General features: G+C 39.1%; 1 protein-coding gene across 5 annotated transcripts in view; it reads left to right on the forward strand.

Moving 5' to 3' along the window:
- The window catches only part of CTDSPL (CTD small phosphatase like), an 80,853-nt gene that overhangs the window by 42,199 nt on the left and 19,620 nt on the right, over positions 1 to 19,034 (forward strand). For 2 of the 5 annotated variants that reach the window (XM_041488134.1, XM_041488144.1), the window contains exons 2-5: positions 3,394 to 3,548; positions 10,435 to 10,467; positions 14,061 to 14,114; positions 17,248 to 17,349. In XM_041488134.1, coding sequence (XP_041344068.1) covers positions 3,394 to 3,548; positions 10,435 to 10,467; positions 14,061 to 14,114; positions 17,248 to 17,349 — 344 coding nt within the window. The remainder of the gene's footprint in view (positions 1 to 3,393; positions 3,549 to 10,434; positions 10,468 to 14,060; positions 14,115 to 17,247; positions 17,350 to 19,034) is intronic. The other 3 variants (XM_041488153.1, XM_041488170.1, XM_041488161.1) reach the window with 2 other exon arrangements.

A 19,034-nucleotide genomic window follows, 5' to 3' on the forward strand; every position in this document is an offset into this window, starting at 1 on the left:
TTGTAGGAAGGCAGCATGACTTCAAATGACTGGCCTTTAAAATAGCAGATGGAATTAAATGTAGATACATATGACATTTTCTGCATGGAAGGATATAAGAATTCTTGATTTATGTTTGCAGTGATGCCTGAAATCCCTTCTAATGAAGAGATCTTGGTGTTATAATCAGATCTGAAAAATCACATTAGCCCAATGCTCACTTGTTGTAAAACTCAAGTAAGATGTTAAGAATTATTAGAAAAGCAAGAGAACAAAGCATTGTGTGGGTGTATAAATTCAAGGTGGAGTTTCTTCCTTTCATCCTGGATATTTTGTGTGCTTCCAGTCCCTCTCTTCCTGCTTTAAAAATACCAATTAGGGCCTGCAGAAAGGTAAGAAAAAGGATGCTCGGAGTTCTGAAGCAGCTGAACTCTTGGCTGAGCTGTGGACTTCACTGCCATGTGATATTGTGGACTCTAAAAGTTGGTGTAGGTTCAAAAAGCAATGGGGCAAGGCCTTGAAAGGGGAATTTGTGGAGGATTATTGCACACACACATTTGGTGTGTTCAGGTGAGGAGGTCCTTAAACTGCACTTGCAGTGAACCTGGGGTGGTGGGAGGGGAGAGCAGCTCTCCAGCTCACCCTGAGCCTTTCTTCAACCCTCCTGCAGACACCTGCTGCTCTCAGTCTTCTCTGCTTTCACAGATAACACATTTTCATGTTGTGGGGTTGTTCTGCCTGGCTTTTTTGGGCTGTGGTGTTGACGTGTTCCATGTGCAGGGTTTGAGATGGAAAACGTCACTGAAGTGTCCTCGGTGTTCGGTGTGCTGGGGTAGTGATGGTTCAGTGTCTGGGGAGGAAATCAGCTCCAGAAACTGAGGTTGTAACTTCTAACAGATGGAGGGGGGAGAAAAGAAAATCTTAATTTATTTTTTTTTCAAACTCCATATGCTGGATGCTGCTCAGACCTGCAGTTTGGATAACTCAGTTTACCCTTCCATTATTGTTAGTACCTGCTCTCACCTATTAACTATTTAAGGAATGCCAGGTTTTGTCCTCAGCTTTTTTTTCTCTTTAAAGTTTGCTGCCATCCAGAATGCCTAAATTTGTGTTGATAATTCAACATCAATGCTTCTTTGCACCTTTATAGTTGTTATATTTATGCTGTCACTGCTTCAAGGAGAAGAAATCCAGTAAACAGAACACAGATTGCAGGTGGCTCAGGGTAACTGAGGAAGGAGAAACTATTTTCCATGATGCACAACACTGTCAGAGTAGCTAAAAATGAGATATGGGTGCAAACATTTTCTGTGTGCAGTACTTGTATTTTAATGTAACACAGCTCATAAAGCCACTGAAAATTTCTGCTCCTTACTGCATCCAAAATTATCATTTATTAAGTCACTGTAAAGCCTCTATAATAGCTTATTAAAGAAAATCCTGTTAAAATAACATTTAAATTAGTGCAAAGACCTTTTTGAAACAGCACTGTGTTACAAATGGCAGAATTGTCAAGACTCAAAACCAACGTGAAGGATTTTTTTCCCTAGTAAAATGTTTCACTAAGTGAAGGGAGTGGCCAGATTTCAAATATATGATTTGATCCAAGTATTCTTAGAAGACTTGGACCAATCAGCATTTTTTGTCTAGAGATTTTTGACTGTTTATTTAGACAGTTTATTGTCTCTTTCTGTAGGAAGTAGAGATGATACAAGTATAATTCTGGAGTGGGTTTGGTGTTCCCATTGATCTGTTGTACAGTTGAGGCTGTGAGTTAGGAATTTAAGCACCCTGCTGTAATTGATACCTGCGCTCAAATGAGATAATTTGCCCTCATATTTTTAAGTAGAGGCTGAAAACAAACCAGAAATTCTTAGCAAGGTTTCTGTGGCAGTAGCTGTAGGCAGCAGGACACACAGCATTGTTCTTCCCGTTCTAATTTCAGCATATTTCAATTTTTAATGTCGGAAAGGAGTTCTCCTTGCCAGGATTGTATTGCAACTAACTTGCTTGTGCTTGCAATACCATTTTTTCTGAGTGCTTTGAAAATGTCCTTCCCAGCTGCCCAGGTATCCTTTGGGGATTTCTAAAATTGTGTTGTTGCAAACAGAATATGACATTTTGAGAATTAGCCTTTGACTGTAACTTGTAGCACTGGTGGCCACAGTTCTTCATGTGTTTTCTGTTTGACTGGAGTATTGATAAGTGATGCTGGGTTGGTTTCAGTTTACAAATGTTTTTTAAAGTAATGAAACACTTCCTTAAGCACACAAATCTCTGCACAGTTCTGACTTCATCCTGTTATGGGAGCACTATTTAAATTGGGGAAAGTCTATAAAACCCATTTAGTTTTTTTATTGGTACACTTTGCTCTTAATAGCAATTAATAACTAAACTTGGGCAGTGCTCACTGCCTTAAAGTGGAAAAGTATTTTGGCAAATATGGGAATGATGGGACTTACTGAGAATTTTACTCACCCTCTAACTTTGGGATTGGAGGGGGTTGATTGCCTACCCAAAGCAGGAAAGAAATACTTCTAAATAAGCATTATCTACAAGCATGATAATAAATCATTAAAATATTTGCTGAACACATCAAGTATTACTTAAAACATTCTAAAACTGTTCTACAAGTCTTCTGTTTTAATATTTTTTTTACTTTAATGTGTGTTCAGGGTTTTTTTTTCCTTATGGCCATCCCTAGATGCCTTGGGTGCATTTCTTTTCTCTAAACTGTTGCTTTCAAATACAGTTTTCATTCCTTAAAAATGCTACACTTGCTTTCATTCAGCTGTATGTAATTTTTTTTTACCACTTTAGGGTTATTTTTATCCTGGTAGACCAGTAAACAAACTGAAAGTCAAAGCCAGGGCTCCTGTTTAGTACCACCCTTGTTCTTGTAGCCTCTGTGGTGTGTCTTCTGTCCTCCAGCAATGCTGTCAAACAGTAACAGAGGAAGCTCAGAAAAATCTCAGAGATTTTCCTGACCTTTGCAGGACTTGTAAAAATGTTCCACACATGATTGTGTAGTTGTGTAGAAACACTGCAGCAGGCATTTAGTGCATCTCTGGTTTTTAGGTCTCTTTGCTTCCTGGATCCAGAGATGAATTTTAGCAGTGAGTTATTTTGTGTAATTACAGTATCCACCTTGGATGTTACTGGGAAAACTCTCTGTGTTGTCTCAATGTGATTATGCAGAGTTCCAGGATGTCACTGTACGAGTCTGGCAAGGAAAAAATGTGTTAAAAAAGAAGAAGAGCAGTCTCAATCTGCTGGAGAATCTCAGTAATCTTAAGACTTGATAAACATTTCTGGGTATAGAAACCTTACATCTTCAATTCAGTTGTTGTAATCTGGAAAACCAGCTCTGTACCACATGAATTTATTTTTCTGCTGTGTGTTTTTTTTATCCAGTGTCCCAATGTAATATCAGCTTGAAGAAGCAGAGGAGTCGAAGTATCTTTAGCACCTTATTCTGCTGCTTTCGTGACTACAATGTCGAGCCACCATCCACCAACAGCACCAGTGCTCTGCCTCCTTTGGTGGAGGAGAATGGAGGACTTCAGAAGGTCAGGATTTTGTCTTATTTTGCTGTCATGTGGGTGTTTTGTAAGCAAGGATTAATTCTGTTTCCAAAGGTTTGTCCTAACAGATTTCCCTCGTGGGGAACAGCTGTGAGGTACAGGAAAAAAATTACTGGTTTGATGGTGGATTGCTAATACTGTCTGTTCATCTGTAATATAAAAGTAACATTTCTGTTGTGGGTGTTGGTACTTTACATTCTGTAAACAACCAACATTTAAAACCTGACTAAGACACTAAAAAAAATGGAGACTTCTCATAAAATTTCAACTGCTGAGCTGTCCCCAGCTTTGGTTCCCTTTCCTGATTACAGGAAGGTTAAAATGTGTCCCACTGGAGCATAGTGGAACCTTCTGAACATCATTTTAAAGGGTTTTCAGTGACATAAAAACAAATCAAAAGAACCATTATTATTTAGACCTTTTTTTTTCTAAGAAGTCCACTTCCATTCAATACATGCTGAATTCAGGGATAGCAGCTTTTGGCCATTTTTCCAGGTTATTAAGTTTTGTTTCATGAGTCAGATGAATGTATGGAGATTTTAGATGCAAATACAGATGGAATACAAACAATGCAACACAAATTTCTTCTTTATAGATCTGATAACCCTGAGAGCATTTGTGTTATGATCTGAAGAATTTTAGTTCAATATGGCAAATCATGCCAAGTTTTCCATACAGTTTCCATGAGACTGAGATTGCAAATACAGGTGAATCCATAGTGGAGAATAATGGCAGAAATGGAGATATCTCTATGGGCTTTTTATCCTTCTGCTTTTCACACAATTTTTCATGTCTGATGCAGCTGATTCCTTCCTTCCCTTGTCCAGTCCATTTTATTCTGGTTTGAGTTCTGCTGGTTGTGTTTAGAATTCTGAAAAGCTCAGGAGAAAGAGCAAGGAACTGTTTGGTGGGAGTGAGGGAAGGAGAGCAGATGAAAGTGATGGAGATTTCTGTGTGGAGGTAAAAGTCTGAACTGTAACAGTTCCTGCTGAAACTGCTCTCACAGAGGTAAAATGACCTGAAAATCCTGCCAAGAGGAGGGATTGTACATGTATTTTTAGACTTATTCTGCTAGCCAAGGTACATTTTGAGTGAAAGGAGGGAAATCTAGCCTGGATGTGCTGAAGGGAAAGCTGAGGCGTGTGTAACATGTATGCACACATTCATCTGAGGAAAAAAAAAGGGATGGGAAGCTACTAAAATTTCCTTTCCACTGTGCTGGGGAATGGAAAGCAAAAAGAAGTGAGGCTACTGGCAGAACTACAGCTGAGAGAAAATGGGACTTCTACTTTTAGTAGAAACTAAAACATAAAACCAAGTTTGTTTTTTCTGTAGAAAAATGTGAGTTAAAATGGTCTGGAGTCAGTAGTGTCCAGATTGCATTTTGCAAAACAATTCTTTTTGAAATATATCTTATGCCTTGAGAGGTTGCATAGGTGTCCTCACTCTGTGCTGCCTCATTGAGCAATTCTGGAGTTATGCAATACTTGCACACAAGACCAGGACACAAATCACAGCATTCCTAAAATGACCAGATCAAAATGTAAAAGATTTAAAAAAAAAATCAAAAACTATATTGAAGATAATTTAATTAAAGAGTGTTTTCTTCAGCTGAATGAAAGGCACTCAGATATTCATATCTTTGTAGAAGAAATCAATATAGCTGAACTTCCAGGTGGTTCATGAGGTAAAATTAATCTGTGAGATTGCTATTTTAAATGCTGTGTTAAAGATAAATGTGTTTATACTGTTTTTATTTTGAGTGCTAACACAGTAAGTAAGAAAATCTTCTAAGGAAATCAAAAGAGCATTGAAGACTTTTGAATATGTTTGAATATTGTTACACTGTTGGACTGGTGATTTTTACCAGGAGAGCTGTTTCAGAGCTGTGCAGGCTGCTTGAATTTGGTGGAGTTACACTGAGCATCTTGCCTAGATTCAGAAATAAAGTAAGGTGGGAGAAGCACCAGTGGGCCTTGGATTCTAAATTGGTGAAATGAAATGTCCAGGAATGACAAAATTGCCTCTCAGGAAAGAAGATGAAACCTGACAACCCACTGCTTAAATTCCTCTGCTGTTTCATTAAAGCTCTTTCTTTTGCATTAGTTTCACTGCCAGGTAGGAATTGTTTAAATTCTGTTAAGCTGCTGCTCGGATGGTCACTTGGTTAAATCTGCTCTGTCTTTTATGTTTTATTAATAATTTATCACATCACTGTTCACTTTTGGCTGGGCCCAGTCAGTTCATGTGTTGTGACCCTTTCCTTAAAAAATGGACAAGGAAAATTGCACAATAATGTCAAGCAGTTACCACTAGAAATGAGTATAAAATGGCTTGGAGGTACTTCCCTTATGTCTTTGCTGTTCAGTGGAGTTGGTACATGAAAACTGGTGATAAAGACTCCAGAGCAAGGGAAGGAATGGGGGAAGCTTCTGCTGATTTCACTGGAATTCAGTGTTCTGTGTTGCTTCAGGCACGTTCTGAAGCTGATGTGATAAGCCAACTTCCTTCTCAGTAGGAATCTTGATTTTTGTAAATGCTGACCTGTTCAAAGGAGGGAAAGGGTATTTTATGGAGTAGTTTAAAACACAGCACTGAAATTTTGTTCAGAGTAATTATGATATGTGAGAAAATTCTTATTATTATTTGGCTCTGGTAGAAAAAATGAAATCAGTGCTTCAGATTAATCAGTGCTTCATGATGTGACTTGATGTGCTTGACACGTCAAGTGTTCTGTCACTTCTTCATGGGAAGAAACTTCTTCATGGTTGGAAGAAACACCAAATTGAGCATGGTTTTGATTAAACAGTTACTTTCAGTGCTGAATTCTATTCTATAAGTGAAAAAAAATAAAAAATAAAAAGCCCAAAAACTTCTTTAAAGTATTGAGTTCTCTTTTAAACCTTCTACTCACAGAGCAGCTGCTTGTCCAAGTGTGGCTCTAATACTGGTAATGAATGGTCCATTCTGTCTCTAAAGTTTCAATACAACATTTTTTTCAATAATAACTTGTATTTACTGAAACTGTGGCATATTTGTTTTCCTTCAAATGCAGCAGCTATTCAGCCCAGCAGAAGATGCATTGTAAGATGTGATATTTGTGGGTATATCAGCCTGCCTGCAGCTTGGATGCTGAGCCAGATGTGTCACTGGGAGCACAAAATATTCAGCCTCATGAACTCTTTTATAATTTTTTCCTGCCTCCTCTGCAGCAGGCAGCTCCCCAACACCTTCCAGCCACTTTTTTTTTTTTATTCTTTAGAGTGTTGTGAGAGAGAATTATGTTTTGTTTTCTTTGGGATAAATTCAAATCTCAATTTCCATTCTTCAGTTAGCAACTTGACTCAATTTTTGTGTTTTCTGCATGTAAATTTTTTCTTCTGGGTAAGTTTGTTACCTGACTTTTGAGGTGTTTGTGAGTACAGATTTCATTCATTCAGACTTGAAGGGGGAGTCCACGTAGAGAAAGGTGAGAAAAGCAAGATACAAACTCTTTTTTTTCCCTTTGCTTTCATTCGTGGTGGGTGAGGGAGCCCTGACAAGTCTGTGGGCACTTTGCCATTTCACTCCCAACCCACTTCCACTGGAGTCATCCTTGCTTTTGTTTCACAGCAAGATCCAGATCAGGCAGATGGCTCCAGTTAATGAGGTGAAGCATGAACAAGGAACGGGATTTCTGTACTTGCGGGGTTAGAGGAGAAGCTCTTGATCAACATGCAACAGAGAAGAAGAAAGAATTAGGAGGAGGATTTTTCTGGGGGCAACAGCTGCTCCCTCTGCTTTTCCTGTCACTGAATTCCACCTCACTCCAAAAGTTATGGCTCGTTCTCCCCACTGCATGATGCCATCATCTCCCAGGTGAATTCCTGTCACTGAATTTCCACTTCACTTCAAAATTTGTGGCTCGTTCTCCCCACTGCATGATGCCATCGTCTCCCAGGTGATGTTGGGAGGCTGAGTGGATGCCCTGTGGTCGTGTCTCCAGCACTCTTCTCTGCTTCAGGGATCTCTATTTATAGCACAGTACAGGGAAAAGGATCTTCTATCTGTCCCACATGAATAGGGCCCAGCAAAATGAGGAAAACAGCTTGGAGGGAGCGCGTTCTTGAGGTCAAAGTAGCATCTGCTTCATGCTGGAGGAGCAGCAGGAGTGTGGGCTCTGTGGTGAGGACATCATTAATGGCAGGCTTTCTGAGAGGTGGGAATCCTTCTCCATGTGGAGGCAGATAGTTGAGATTGGTGTAAATCATTGTGCTTTGTCTCCTGCTTAACCTTTGCTGGTCAGAGCAGGAAAATTCCATGTGTTTGGTTCTGTTGGTCACCATGGAGATGTGGTGAGGAAGGTGTGTTTAGAAAACAAGACCTCCTCTCCAAAACTATTCCCAGAATTCCCAGAATGACCAGGTTGGAAAAGACCTTCAAGACCATCGAGTCCAACCCAGCCCCAACAGCTCAACTGAACCCTGGCCCCCAGTGCCACATCCAGGCTTTGTTAAACACACCCAGGGATGGTGACTGCACCACCCCCCCGGGCAGCCATTCCACAACTTTTTCCTGACATCCAGCCTGTATTCCCTTGGTGCAGCTGGAGGCTGTGTGCTCTGGTTGTGTCAGTGCTGCTGGAGAAAGAGCCCAGCCCCAGCTGAGCACAGGCACCTTTCAGGAGCTGTGCAGAGTGATGAGGTTCCTCTCTTTGCCGACTCATTCTGATCTTCTTTGCTTCCCAAAAAGTCTTCTTTATTAAGAGACAGCTTAGGAGTTTGTAAAATCACTTAAGTGTCAAATAATAACTGTACTACTGTTGTAAAAGAACAGCATGGTCATGGTCTAGAGCAGGCTTTGTGCTAAAGAAACTAATAGGATAAATCTGTTATTTTGGTCAGCTTCTTCTCTAAAGTGAAAAAGCTCCTTATCTTTCAATACAGGCTACTCTGAAAAAAAGCAAAATATCGTGGCCTGTCACTTGGTGCTCATTGAGGCCACACATGACCATAGGCATTGTCAGTGAGGAACACTGTGCTGGAAATTGTTGTTTCAAACTACAAATTATGCAGCTAATGGAAAAGATAGGATTTATCATTCTATCTGTATATAGCATGGAAAAATAAAACCCATTAAAAAAAAACCCTGATTTCAATGGCTGGGGACAAATCAGTTCCTGGGTTGTCTTAGGGATACAATAGGGAAATTTTGGCATTCTAGGAACAGCTTTGTTCTGTTACCAACATCAGGAGCTCGTGGAAAGCCTTCAACAAATGCAGTCATCTGTCATCTCTTTCAAGCTCTGCTGTTGTGACCCATTTCCCTTCCTGTTCCAAGGCATTAGGAAATGAGGCAGGACCTTGTAAGAAGTTTCCCAGAGCAGACTTGCTTTTAAGAAGCATTTGCCTGTTCATGAACATTTTTGCTTTCCCAGCAGACTCTTGCGCTTCTTTCTGCTTGTTTTTCCTGTTCTCATCTCTCTTACTACTGTTTTGATTTTTCCTTAGGTATTTTCAGGGTTCTTCTTAAGAAATTTGCTTGTTTCCCCATTTTTTTTAAATTTAATTCAAGAAATTCTTTAAGAAAAATTAGGCAAACAGTAATGCAAGCCCTTTAGCAACTTTGGTTTTGGGTTCCCATGAAAATCAGTTCCATTAACAGGACATTAATGTACTGAATTATATTTTTTCTTCTATTCTTATTGCTGTTACCCTGAGGAAAACTTGTATTCTTACCAACTTTTGTGTGTGTTTTTTTCTAGAAATCAGGTACTTTTTACTAGTTTTTGATATTTCACGGTAGTTGCTGTTCTCCAGTTGCTCCTTTAGCTTCTCAGGATTTTGGGCAAACTTCAGTAAAAATTTCTGCTGAGCAGCACTAAAAAGAACACTTTAAAAATAATACAGAGTTATTTCTGTTTGTCAGTGATGTGTCAACACTGGTAGTCTTGAAAACAAATAAGCAAGAGGCTTCTTCAGCTGGAAGAGGCTGTTCTAAAGTTGAAAACAGCCCTTTCAACAGTTTCTCTGCTGGAGATCAGAGCCTGTGTTGCCCAGATATTAAAGAATAAAATAATCTACCCTAGCAACATCTATGCTAGAAGGATCAGCTTCCTTTTTTTTATGTGCTGTGCCCACCAGGAAATAAAGTTGGTTTTGAAGGAAATAGAATTCTAGCTTCAAAAATCTCTTAAATATTTGAGTGAGAGTTTGAGTTGAGTGAGAGTTAACCCATTTGAGCCAGGCTTTGTCCATTTTGGAGCTGTCCTTGTTTCTGGATGTCCAAAGATGAGAAGGAAAGATCAGGTTGGCCAAGAATTTCCTGCTTTCTCCCAAGTGTAGTGCAAAAGTGAGACCATGGGAACAGCACTGTCACTGCTGGATGGAGAAATGGAATTCCTTGGATTAGTTTAACATCATCATGTCCTTCTCAGACATTCTGCTGTTGCCTCAGTGAAAATGCTGTTTTTTCAAGTCAGTTGTCTCAAATGAAATTGGGTTCAAGGAATGGGGTTCTGCCCTCTGCCAGCCTCTGGCTCAGTATCCTGTTGCTGCAGTGCAAATTGTCAAATATACCCATTAGTAGATCTTAAAGCTGAAAAAGTTCCAGTAAATACAGGTACTTTCTTATTGTCATCTCTTATTAATCATAGCATGGGTTTTATCAGTCCAGTCTCCTAAAAATCATAAATGCCAGTATACTAACAGATCATTTCAGCAACTAAAATGCAAAATCCTATTTTTATTTTTTTTTTTTTTACCCTGGTTTCTTGAATACTTTGAACTTTTGGTTTAAAATGTTTGAGTGCTACATTTACTGCTCCAGACCTTTGTTCTACCCTTTAAAAGCCATTACCCTTACAGTGATTTTTTTTTTTCTTTTTCCCCAGGGTGACCAGATGCAGGTCATGCCTATACCAAGTGTATGTATTTTTATCCCTTTTTCTTTTAATAATTTTCATTACTTTTGCTTTGATTCATTTTATGTTGCAGTCTAACAGGTCTGGTTTGTGTTGCATGTTAACAAAAGGATTTTATGTTCTGTCTGTGATGTTGTATCCCCAGAGGTGAATTGAGCTGCATGTCTTCTACAGGGACTGAAAGAAGAGTTTGGGTTTTATCTGGGTTTCTTCTGAATTTTTACCATTTTGAAAACACATGAGGTAGTCTGAAAATTATTTATTCTAATAGAGGCAAAAGGTGACTCATCATCATTATGTGAGACACAATTACAAAAACCTTTTCCTCTCATTTTCCCCTATATTCCAGTTGAAAAGAAGAGTTGGAAACTGCATCATTTATTTGAAATAAGTCATGCTAGGAAAACAGAGCACACTGACTGTTGCTCGTTACTGCACTTGTTTGAAATGATGCTCTTGGTATCAGCTGCTGCTTTATGAGCCTCAATATTTCTCTTTATCTTCCCTGGATTAAACTTGGAATGCTGTTTGGCATCTGAATTATTTTTCAAAGCTAAATAAAAGGAAGAAAAAAATCAAGTCCTTCAAACTGAAGCTTTTAATTTGTTTTAACCTTTTTTGGTCAAAAAGCTGCTCTTTTTTTTTTTTACAAGGATGAAGGCTTAGGCTTTGTAAAGCTGAAAGTACTTTTTTTTTTTTTTTTTTTTTTTTTTTTTTTCCCTTTTTTTTTTTTTTTTTTTAGCTCCTTTGTTGTTTACAATACTTCATCATTGCAGAGTTTCCCAGAAAACAGCAGTGCTGATGTGTGGAGATTGTGACCCAGCCCTCTTGTTTGAGATATTTGGTAGCTTTTAAAGACCTGGATATTCCCCAAGATGCCATTCTTTTTCTTCTTTCCCTTCCTTCTCACGTAGCCCAGCATTCCAAATCCTCCTGTAAGAATCCTCCTGTCTGTGCTGCAGTGCAACAGTGCCAGGAGATCCCTGGGACTGTGCACATCTTCCCTCTTCCAACAGCTTCTCTTGGGTTTGAGAACTGTTGGAAATTCCTCTTTATTGCTTACCTGTTATTTCTGGTATGGCTCATGCATGGTGTGTATGCAGGCAGGCATGGACATGCATGTGATTTGTATTTCTGCAAGTCTAGGAATAGAAAAACCTCAAATGTAAATCAGAAAATACTGATTTCCAAACTACTTTTCTTTTTTACATACCTGCCAAATTCTGTTAGGTGACTGTAGTTGCTCCACTAGGAATTATTTGAACATGAAATATGTTCTGGCTGTGCTCTGACCTGGAATAAAAACCTTTCCCAAGAGTAACTGTAGGTACTAACAGAATAAGAATTCAAACAGAACAAAATTTTGGAAGGAAAATGAGTAGAGCTTTGACAGGTATAGCAATTAAATCAGGTGCTTTGTTAGAACACTGCCTTTGCAATGTTACAGCAGTGCTCTGTTACATTTGGACAGTGGTAGGAAAATGAATGATTCAAGAAGGGATATCTCTTTTTTTTTCCCCTCCTTTGTTTTTTTTGGTTTTTTTTTTTTTTCCTTAAGCTCAGCTGTAATTTTGCAGACATATATTCCCAGCACTAACAAGGCAGTAAAATTAACTTATCCCTGCAGTTGTGATGTAGAGTTCTGAGCAAGCAGGTGACTTTAAACACTCCTTCTCCTTCTCCAGTGCCATCTGATGCTTCTTCTTGCAGCAGGACACGGGAGTGTTGTCAGGCAACCATGGCCCTTGGGCACTGGTGTGACATTTACTCCCAGTATCAAAGTGCTGCTGGCTCTCAGGAACCAGCCAGCAGCACTGTGTCATCATCTAAATAAAGGCACAAGGGAGCTGCACATGCAGGGAGTGCTAGGAAGGAAAATGCAGGGTTGTTTTGGGAAAAACACCTAAAATTGAAGTGTTGCTCTGCTGGTCTTAGGAGGGGTGTTGGTCCAAGACAGCTCTAATTTTGTGTTTCAGACCCATTAAGGCAGAAATTCTTGATTCTCTGCTAGCTAGGGATGAGAACTGGGGCTGTGAACTGCAGTGTCTTGTACAAACCAGGAGAAAAATCTTCTAAACAGACACAGAGCTTGGTCACAATTCAGTGGACATTCACTTTTTACAGGGCTGGTTGCAAATGTCATCAGTTCAAGTGTTCACAGATTTCCTGAGTGGCTCTAAAAAGAGCTCTGCCCACTCCCCACTTTCAATTTGAAGCCTCCAGTCAAAATATGAGGATTTCTGGAGCTTTATTGTGCTTTTTATCGTGTATTAAACCTGGCAGTGTGCTGAGGTCACCTGTTTGAAAGCTTCCATTGCTTTATGTGCGTTTTTGCATTGCTTTTATTTGCATTTATGTGTGCAGTTCAGTGAAGTGGATCTTCTGCTCAATCAGATTTGTCCTGTATTAATTGCACTGAATTGAAAAGTTTGACTTAATATGAATTTTCACTTGGTTATTGATAAAGATGGCTGCTAAACAAATATTCCAGCTTCAGGTTAGGTGCTTCAGAAAATAGAAGCAGCATTACTTTGGAGTTTTTTAAAATATGAAATTTACTGTGTTTGTAACTCATATTTTGAAACTGTTCCAAGATAAGGCATAGGTTAAATAGCAGCATAATTGATTATTTTCCTTATACTGCAAAATTAATTATTTTTAGGGCTGAAATAAACACAACATTTTTAAAAAGGCAAACCCAAAATATCCCCAGTTGACACATTTTGATGGACCTGATGAAAAATATAAATGTAGCTCAGGATGCCTGTGTTTTCATGGATTTTATTCAGCTTTATTTGGAAAGGATATGGTAGAGAAATCATAAGATCATACAATGGTTTGGGTTGGAAGGAACTTTAAAAGATTATCTCCTTCCAACCCCCAAATCAAAGTAGACCCATAGCACCTTCACTATTTTATATTCTTTTGAATGAAGATGGAATTCTTTTGAATGTAGATGGAAATACAAAGCCATGTTTATGCAACAAATTAAATGAGATGTTGTCCAACTTCAGCTCTTAAATGAGTTGGAGTGTCCACTTTTGTTCAGCTTAGAATTCCATTGTTAATGAATGGTATCAAAATTATCCCTCAGAATCCCTGCAGAAGTTAAATCTTAGCACAGGGATATTGGAGTTTTTTACCACTTGTCCTCACCTACACTAGCTAAATCCTTATTAAAACTTTTTTCTAGAAGAAATTTTGGGAGCTGCCTGCTCCACAAGAGGAGCTGGCATCTTCTGGCAGCTGTGTTTTAAGTAGGAATAATTTATCTTCTGTGAGAGTATTTCTGCACATAGCTGCTGGGAGAAGCTGTTAGCCCTGCACGTGCTGCCCAAAGTGTGAGCAGAGGAGAGCACAAACAGTAAATTAATGTGCTGCACTTGGGCTTGACAACACTGCCAGTACAGAGAGAGGAAAAAAAAGGGCTTGTTAATTCTGATACCTGTGAGAAATCCAGGCCTGCAGGGAGGAAAGCTGATGGTTGTTCTGTACAGTGAATTTCTGCAAGATTTGTGTTGACCAGCTGTTTATGCTTCAACTAAAAGTCCTGTTCTCTTGCCGCCACCATCCCCTTTTTTTTTGTTTTTTCTTAGGGAATTTACTATTTCCACGGGACTGAAGCAGTGCAGCAGTCGTTTCACTACAAGGTCTGTTGAGCTGATCAGCCATGAGACCTGGCTGGAATGCATAAATCCCAAACAGTGACTAGTTTAACTTGTGTACAGTTTGTGTCTTGTTGGAATTGAAGAGCAAACCAGTGAGATACCACGTGTCATTTTTCTGCTGAGTTCTGTGGAAGGCTGCAGCCTTTGGGGGAGTGTTGCATAGTAAATATGAGTTGCTGTTAGCCACAATTAAATATTCTTAATCATCTGAGATGTCTTTAAGTCATGTGTGTTAAAAAAAAAAAAAAAAAAAGACGCTGTCAAACTTCCATAACTACTCACTGTTAACTGTGATGGAAATCTGGTATTTAGAACTCTTCTTGGGTATGTCTCCATTAGTGAGAAAATTGAAACACAGTGTTGAGTAATGCTTGTTTCTGACTAAAAGCTTTGCTGCCCTTGGCAGGTGGAAATTGCTTTAGATCAGAAAGCTTGAACAGCAAAACAAATGGGCTGATACTTTGCATACAAATCCTTTCAAGTTCCTAAAAGCCTCAAAAATGCCACCCTTGCTCCCAAGTCCTTCACCAGCTATTTAGCAGCCTCACAACTTGTAGTGGCTTCAGCTTCAGAAAATTCCCTTCTCCCTATTATCAAAAGGTGAATGTTTTCACAGTTGAGGGCAACAGAATTGCAGTTTGTGAAATGGAAAATTCATTTATTCTGATCTTCAAAGGTGTGAAATAAGGAAACAAGATCAGGTTGAACTCAAGATGCCAAAGCTTGTGGGAGAGTCGGTTGTGCCCTTGTTAGATCAAGTTAGGTCAGTAACTGCACATGATCTCCTAAAGCAGTGCTGAAGAGAGAGAGGAGCTCCAGCAGTAACCAGAACCTCTGTGTGGGTACCACAGGTGAACTGTGCCTCTCCCAGCCACTGCTTTTGAGAAGGCAGAGGTGCAGGTGGGTGAAAAAAACCAGGTGCAGGTCACCTCACTGTGCATTCAGGGAATTTGGACTCTCAGAGATGAAAGTTCTTGCATTTTGTAGTCTTTGGTGTGTGTCCATCCTTTTCTTGATGACAAATGCAACAGTTTACAGCTAAAAAAATTTAGATACCTATGTAAGACACTGCTCATGTTTTTCATATGTGCATTTTGATGTGGAAGAATATATAGTTCCATATATTTTCCATAGATACGGATATTTTCAGTTTGATAAGGAGTTCAAATAGCAGAAGGAATTTCTGGCTTTGAACTGCTTGTGCAGATTAATGTAGTCAAAAACTCAAAGGGGATAAGAGTTTTCGGTACAACAATAAACTGAACTGTTTTAATTTTTTTTTAAGTATGTTTGAGGTTTCTTGGGATGTTCCTACCTTTTTTTCATCTTCAAAGACAAGAAGTATTGGAACATGCGTTCTGAATATTACTGTTTTTAAATGGGTTGGATTTTGCTTTCAAAAAGATTTTACTTTCTTTAGGTTGCAAGTTTGGATCCTTCTTAATATGAAAAAACTGAGGTGGAGTGCTAAATACCTTTTTGGCTTTGAATAGGAGGGAAAAACCAAAATTCTTTAGGTCTGATCGTAGTTGCCAACAAACAGAGGTGGAACTGAAGCAGCTGTGGGGCTGTCCATAACCTAGCCAGGTGTTGTAGAAATTCCAGCCTGGCTGGGTGGCTGTGGAGTCTTTGCAGGCATTGTGCAGAAGCTGTTTTAATTGGAAGGTCCTTGTCAGGTGTGTGCTGAGAGGAACTGCACCGAGACAAGTGGTTTGTAGGCAGGGCAGCTTCCAGTTTGGTAGCTGAGGGAAAGCTGTTGTCGATGTTAATTGTGAGGAACTTAATCAATTTCACTGAATGCTCCTGAAAATCCCCCGAGAACTCCTGCTTTAGCTAAAAAACACTTAATTTAAGTCCAGAATCTGATTTGTTAGGTGCTTCATTTAAGAGTTTATTAGGCATCATGGGCCAGTATCTATCAAGGTGACACTTGAATTCAGCCAGTGGTTGATGATTGATCTGTCCTGGCTGCTGGAGGTTGTCCTTGCCTCACCTGTGTCCCCCCTGCCTGCACAGGGGTGGCCTCAGATCTCTGCCAGCACCTCTGCAAAGGGCCACTGAAAAGAACAAACCCATAAATAAATATAAATGATGAATCCTTACCAGAGCAACAGCAAACGGATAAAAAAAAAGGAAAAGAATGGAGTTCGAGTTGTGTACCCAAGTCTAAATTAATTTAATTTCCTCTCTGTCTTAAGCTTCTCCCTGCTGATGCTTTTCTATAAAGCTAATTCTTTTCTTTCTCAAAAAACCCCCGAGTGGCAGCAGTATTTCAGCTCCAAATGGAAGCATTCTCTCCCATTTCTGTGATTTCAGAAAGTATCCAGTACCAAAATCTAAAGCTACACATTTCTATTGCAAACTGGGGTGTTGAAGTGGGAAATGATCCAAAGAATATGAGACTGTCTGCCTTGCTTTCAGAAAAATTGTCAATTCATGGGATTGGTGCCATTTTTAGTAAGGGCAGTGTGCTGTAGAAGAGCCCAGTTCAGGTTCTTCACTGCAGTTTTAACACCTTGACTGGGAGCATAATTCACATGGAAGTTGATCACCACCCTCCTAAATGGTAAAAACAAGAGTGAAGATGTGTCCTGGAAGATAAAATTAGTAATGCTGTCTTTCATCAGGCTGGATTCCTCAGTTTCAGCATTTTTCATGGCAAACAGAAATAATGATTTGTGTAAATGTCCATCAGCCTGATATGGCTGCAAATGACATTGACTGGAAATAGAATAACAACAGCCACCAAACCAGGCATTGGGAAAAGAGCCACTGGAAAAAGATGTTGTATCAAATATATCAAATATCCTAGTTTTATGATTTTTTTTTTTGTTTAGACAGTGGTGGTGTTTTACCATTTTCATTTCCAGCGCTTTGAAGGTCATTCTAAACAAGTCTCTAATTTAAAAAAGAAAAGTCTGTATGGGTATTGCAATTGCATGAGCCATTAATATCCATACATAAACTTGGGATGAGTCCAGAAAATCATTTGATTTCAAGTCATGTATTCCAGCTCCCAGTAATTACTAGAATAGTAATGTTGACAGAAGGGTGCCCCTTCCATAGAGGTTTTACTTTTTTTTTTGTTGTCTTCCTCTTTTCTTTTTATTTATAGCCACCAGCTAAATACCTCCTGCCAGAACTGACAGCATCAGACTATGGGAAGAAGTGTGTGGTCATTGATTTAGATGAAACTTTAGTGCACAGTTCATTTAAGGTAAGTAAATTCAAAAGGGATCTCTTGCAGCTTGAATCTGTCAGTTAATGCTGCAGGAACTGTTAAGCCTTGAACTTAACACTTGAACTCCTCTTCCATCCTCTGCCTGGGAGTCCTCATTCCCTCTCCTGTGATTATTCATCCTAATTTAGCTCTCAGGGGAGTAACAACAGAGATTGCTTTTTAAATTTTATTTTATTTTTTGAGAAAATCACGCTGACTGCAGCAATGCCTGGAATAGATACTGACTTCATGGCTTTAAGTATTCCACCAAAGATCTGTGTTTTGGACAGGTCCAGAGCTTGTTGCTTTGAAAATAAGGGTTTGTTTTTGCGGCTTAAATGATGCCATAGTTAATGTAGGAGAATGGAGAATCAGCACAGCTTTGTGCTGGGTTAGATGTACCTTAAACCAGGAGATTTTGGGCACAAGTGGTGGCTCTTCTCTCTTGCTGGAGGATGTTGTTGTCCAGGTCAGGCTTCTGTCCTGATCACAGCAATTGTTTTTAGGTATTTAGTTTTCAGAGCAGAGAGCAAATACCATTTAGTTGTTGGTGGTGTGAGTCAGTCATGTTCAGGAAGCAGCTTCTGTAACCCTTCAGAGCTCAGCCTGTGCTGAAGGTACTGCTGTTTTTTCTGTTGTTTAAGTAGGGCTGAGATTAGGAGACTTGAGAAATACAAAGAGTCTAAATTAGCTTAGGGTACTGATAGCATTTCTGATTAGTACAGCTAATATTGATAAAGCATCTCCAATTTTGTACCATTGATTGGAGAATTTATAAGAATTAATAATGGTACCTTACTACTCCCAAACCAAATTAACCACCCTTACAGTCTTCTAGGTGCTTGCACTCCATTTTTCACTGGAAGCATCAGCTCCACTTTTTAATCCTTCACTTGTTCATTGCCAGTATTTGAAATGCAAACTTGTAATTCATGTTGTGGTTAGAATTTGGCAGCAGCCTCTCTTTATTGACTTAAAGAAAACCTTATATGGAAATATTAGAACAAATATTCCTGTGCCTCAGACTGAAATGAAGAATTTTTTTCTCTGTCTTTGTTGTGCCTGATGGTACAGAATAATTTCTGGTGTGCAGGAGCCTCCAAGCCTCAGTGCCATATTTGTCTTCTGTAGCCAGACTGAGCTTGCTCTAGAGAACTTTTCAGGGAGATAAAAACCACAGCTGGATTGGGAAGGGAGGAGCCATGCCTTCCTATTTAAACAAGAGCCAAAAACAAGAAGGGAAAGCTGAATTTAAAAGTCTAATTGTGTATAATAAAATTGAAGTGTTAAGCTTATTGTTACCTGGAAGGTAAAAATACAATTTTGCTTTCTGAGTGCTGTGGGTAATTTTGTACTGTGATTTTTTTTCTGGTTTTGAAACAAAATGAGATTCAGTTTAGGTGGTTATCAGTTATTTTTTAAACCATTTTAGAGAAATGCATGTTTAATGGTTGACACAGTTGCAAATCTCTCTTGTAGGACTGAGATTTGCAGAGTGTTTCTTAGAGGGCTCCTTTTAATCCTCCCACATTCAAATGATATTTAATGGGTATTTAAATGATGTGGAGTAGATATTTAAGAAAAACCAAAAGATTTTTCTTGATGATGAGCACTGAATAATGTTTTGTGTGAGGGAAAGAAAACTGGTCCTTTTTTGTGCGAGGTCAGTAGAGTTGGGCAGA

This window comes from Pyrgilauda ruficollis, unplaced genomic scaffold (genome assembly GCF_017590135.1).
Source record: "Pyrgilauda ruficollis isolate IOZ18807 unplaced genomic scaffold, ASM1759013v1 scaffold12, whole genome shotgun sequence".
Taxonomy (NCBI): Eukaryota; Metazoa; Chordata; class Aves; order Passeriformes; family Passeridae; genus Pyrgilauda; species Pyrgilauda ruficollis.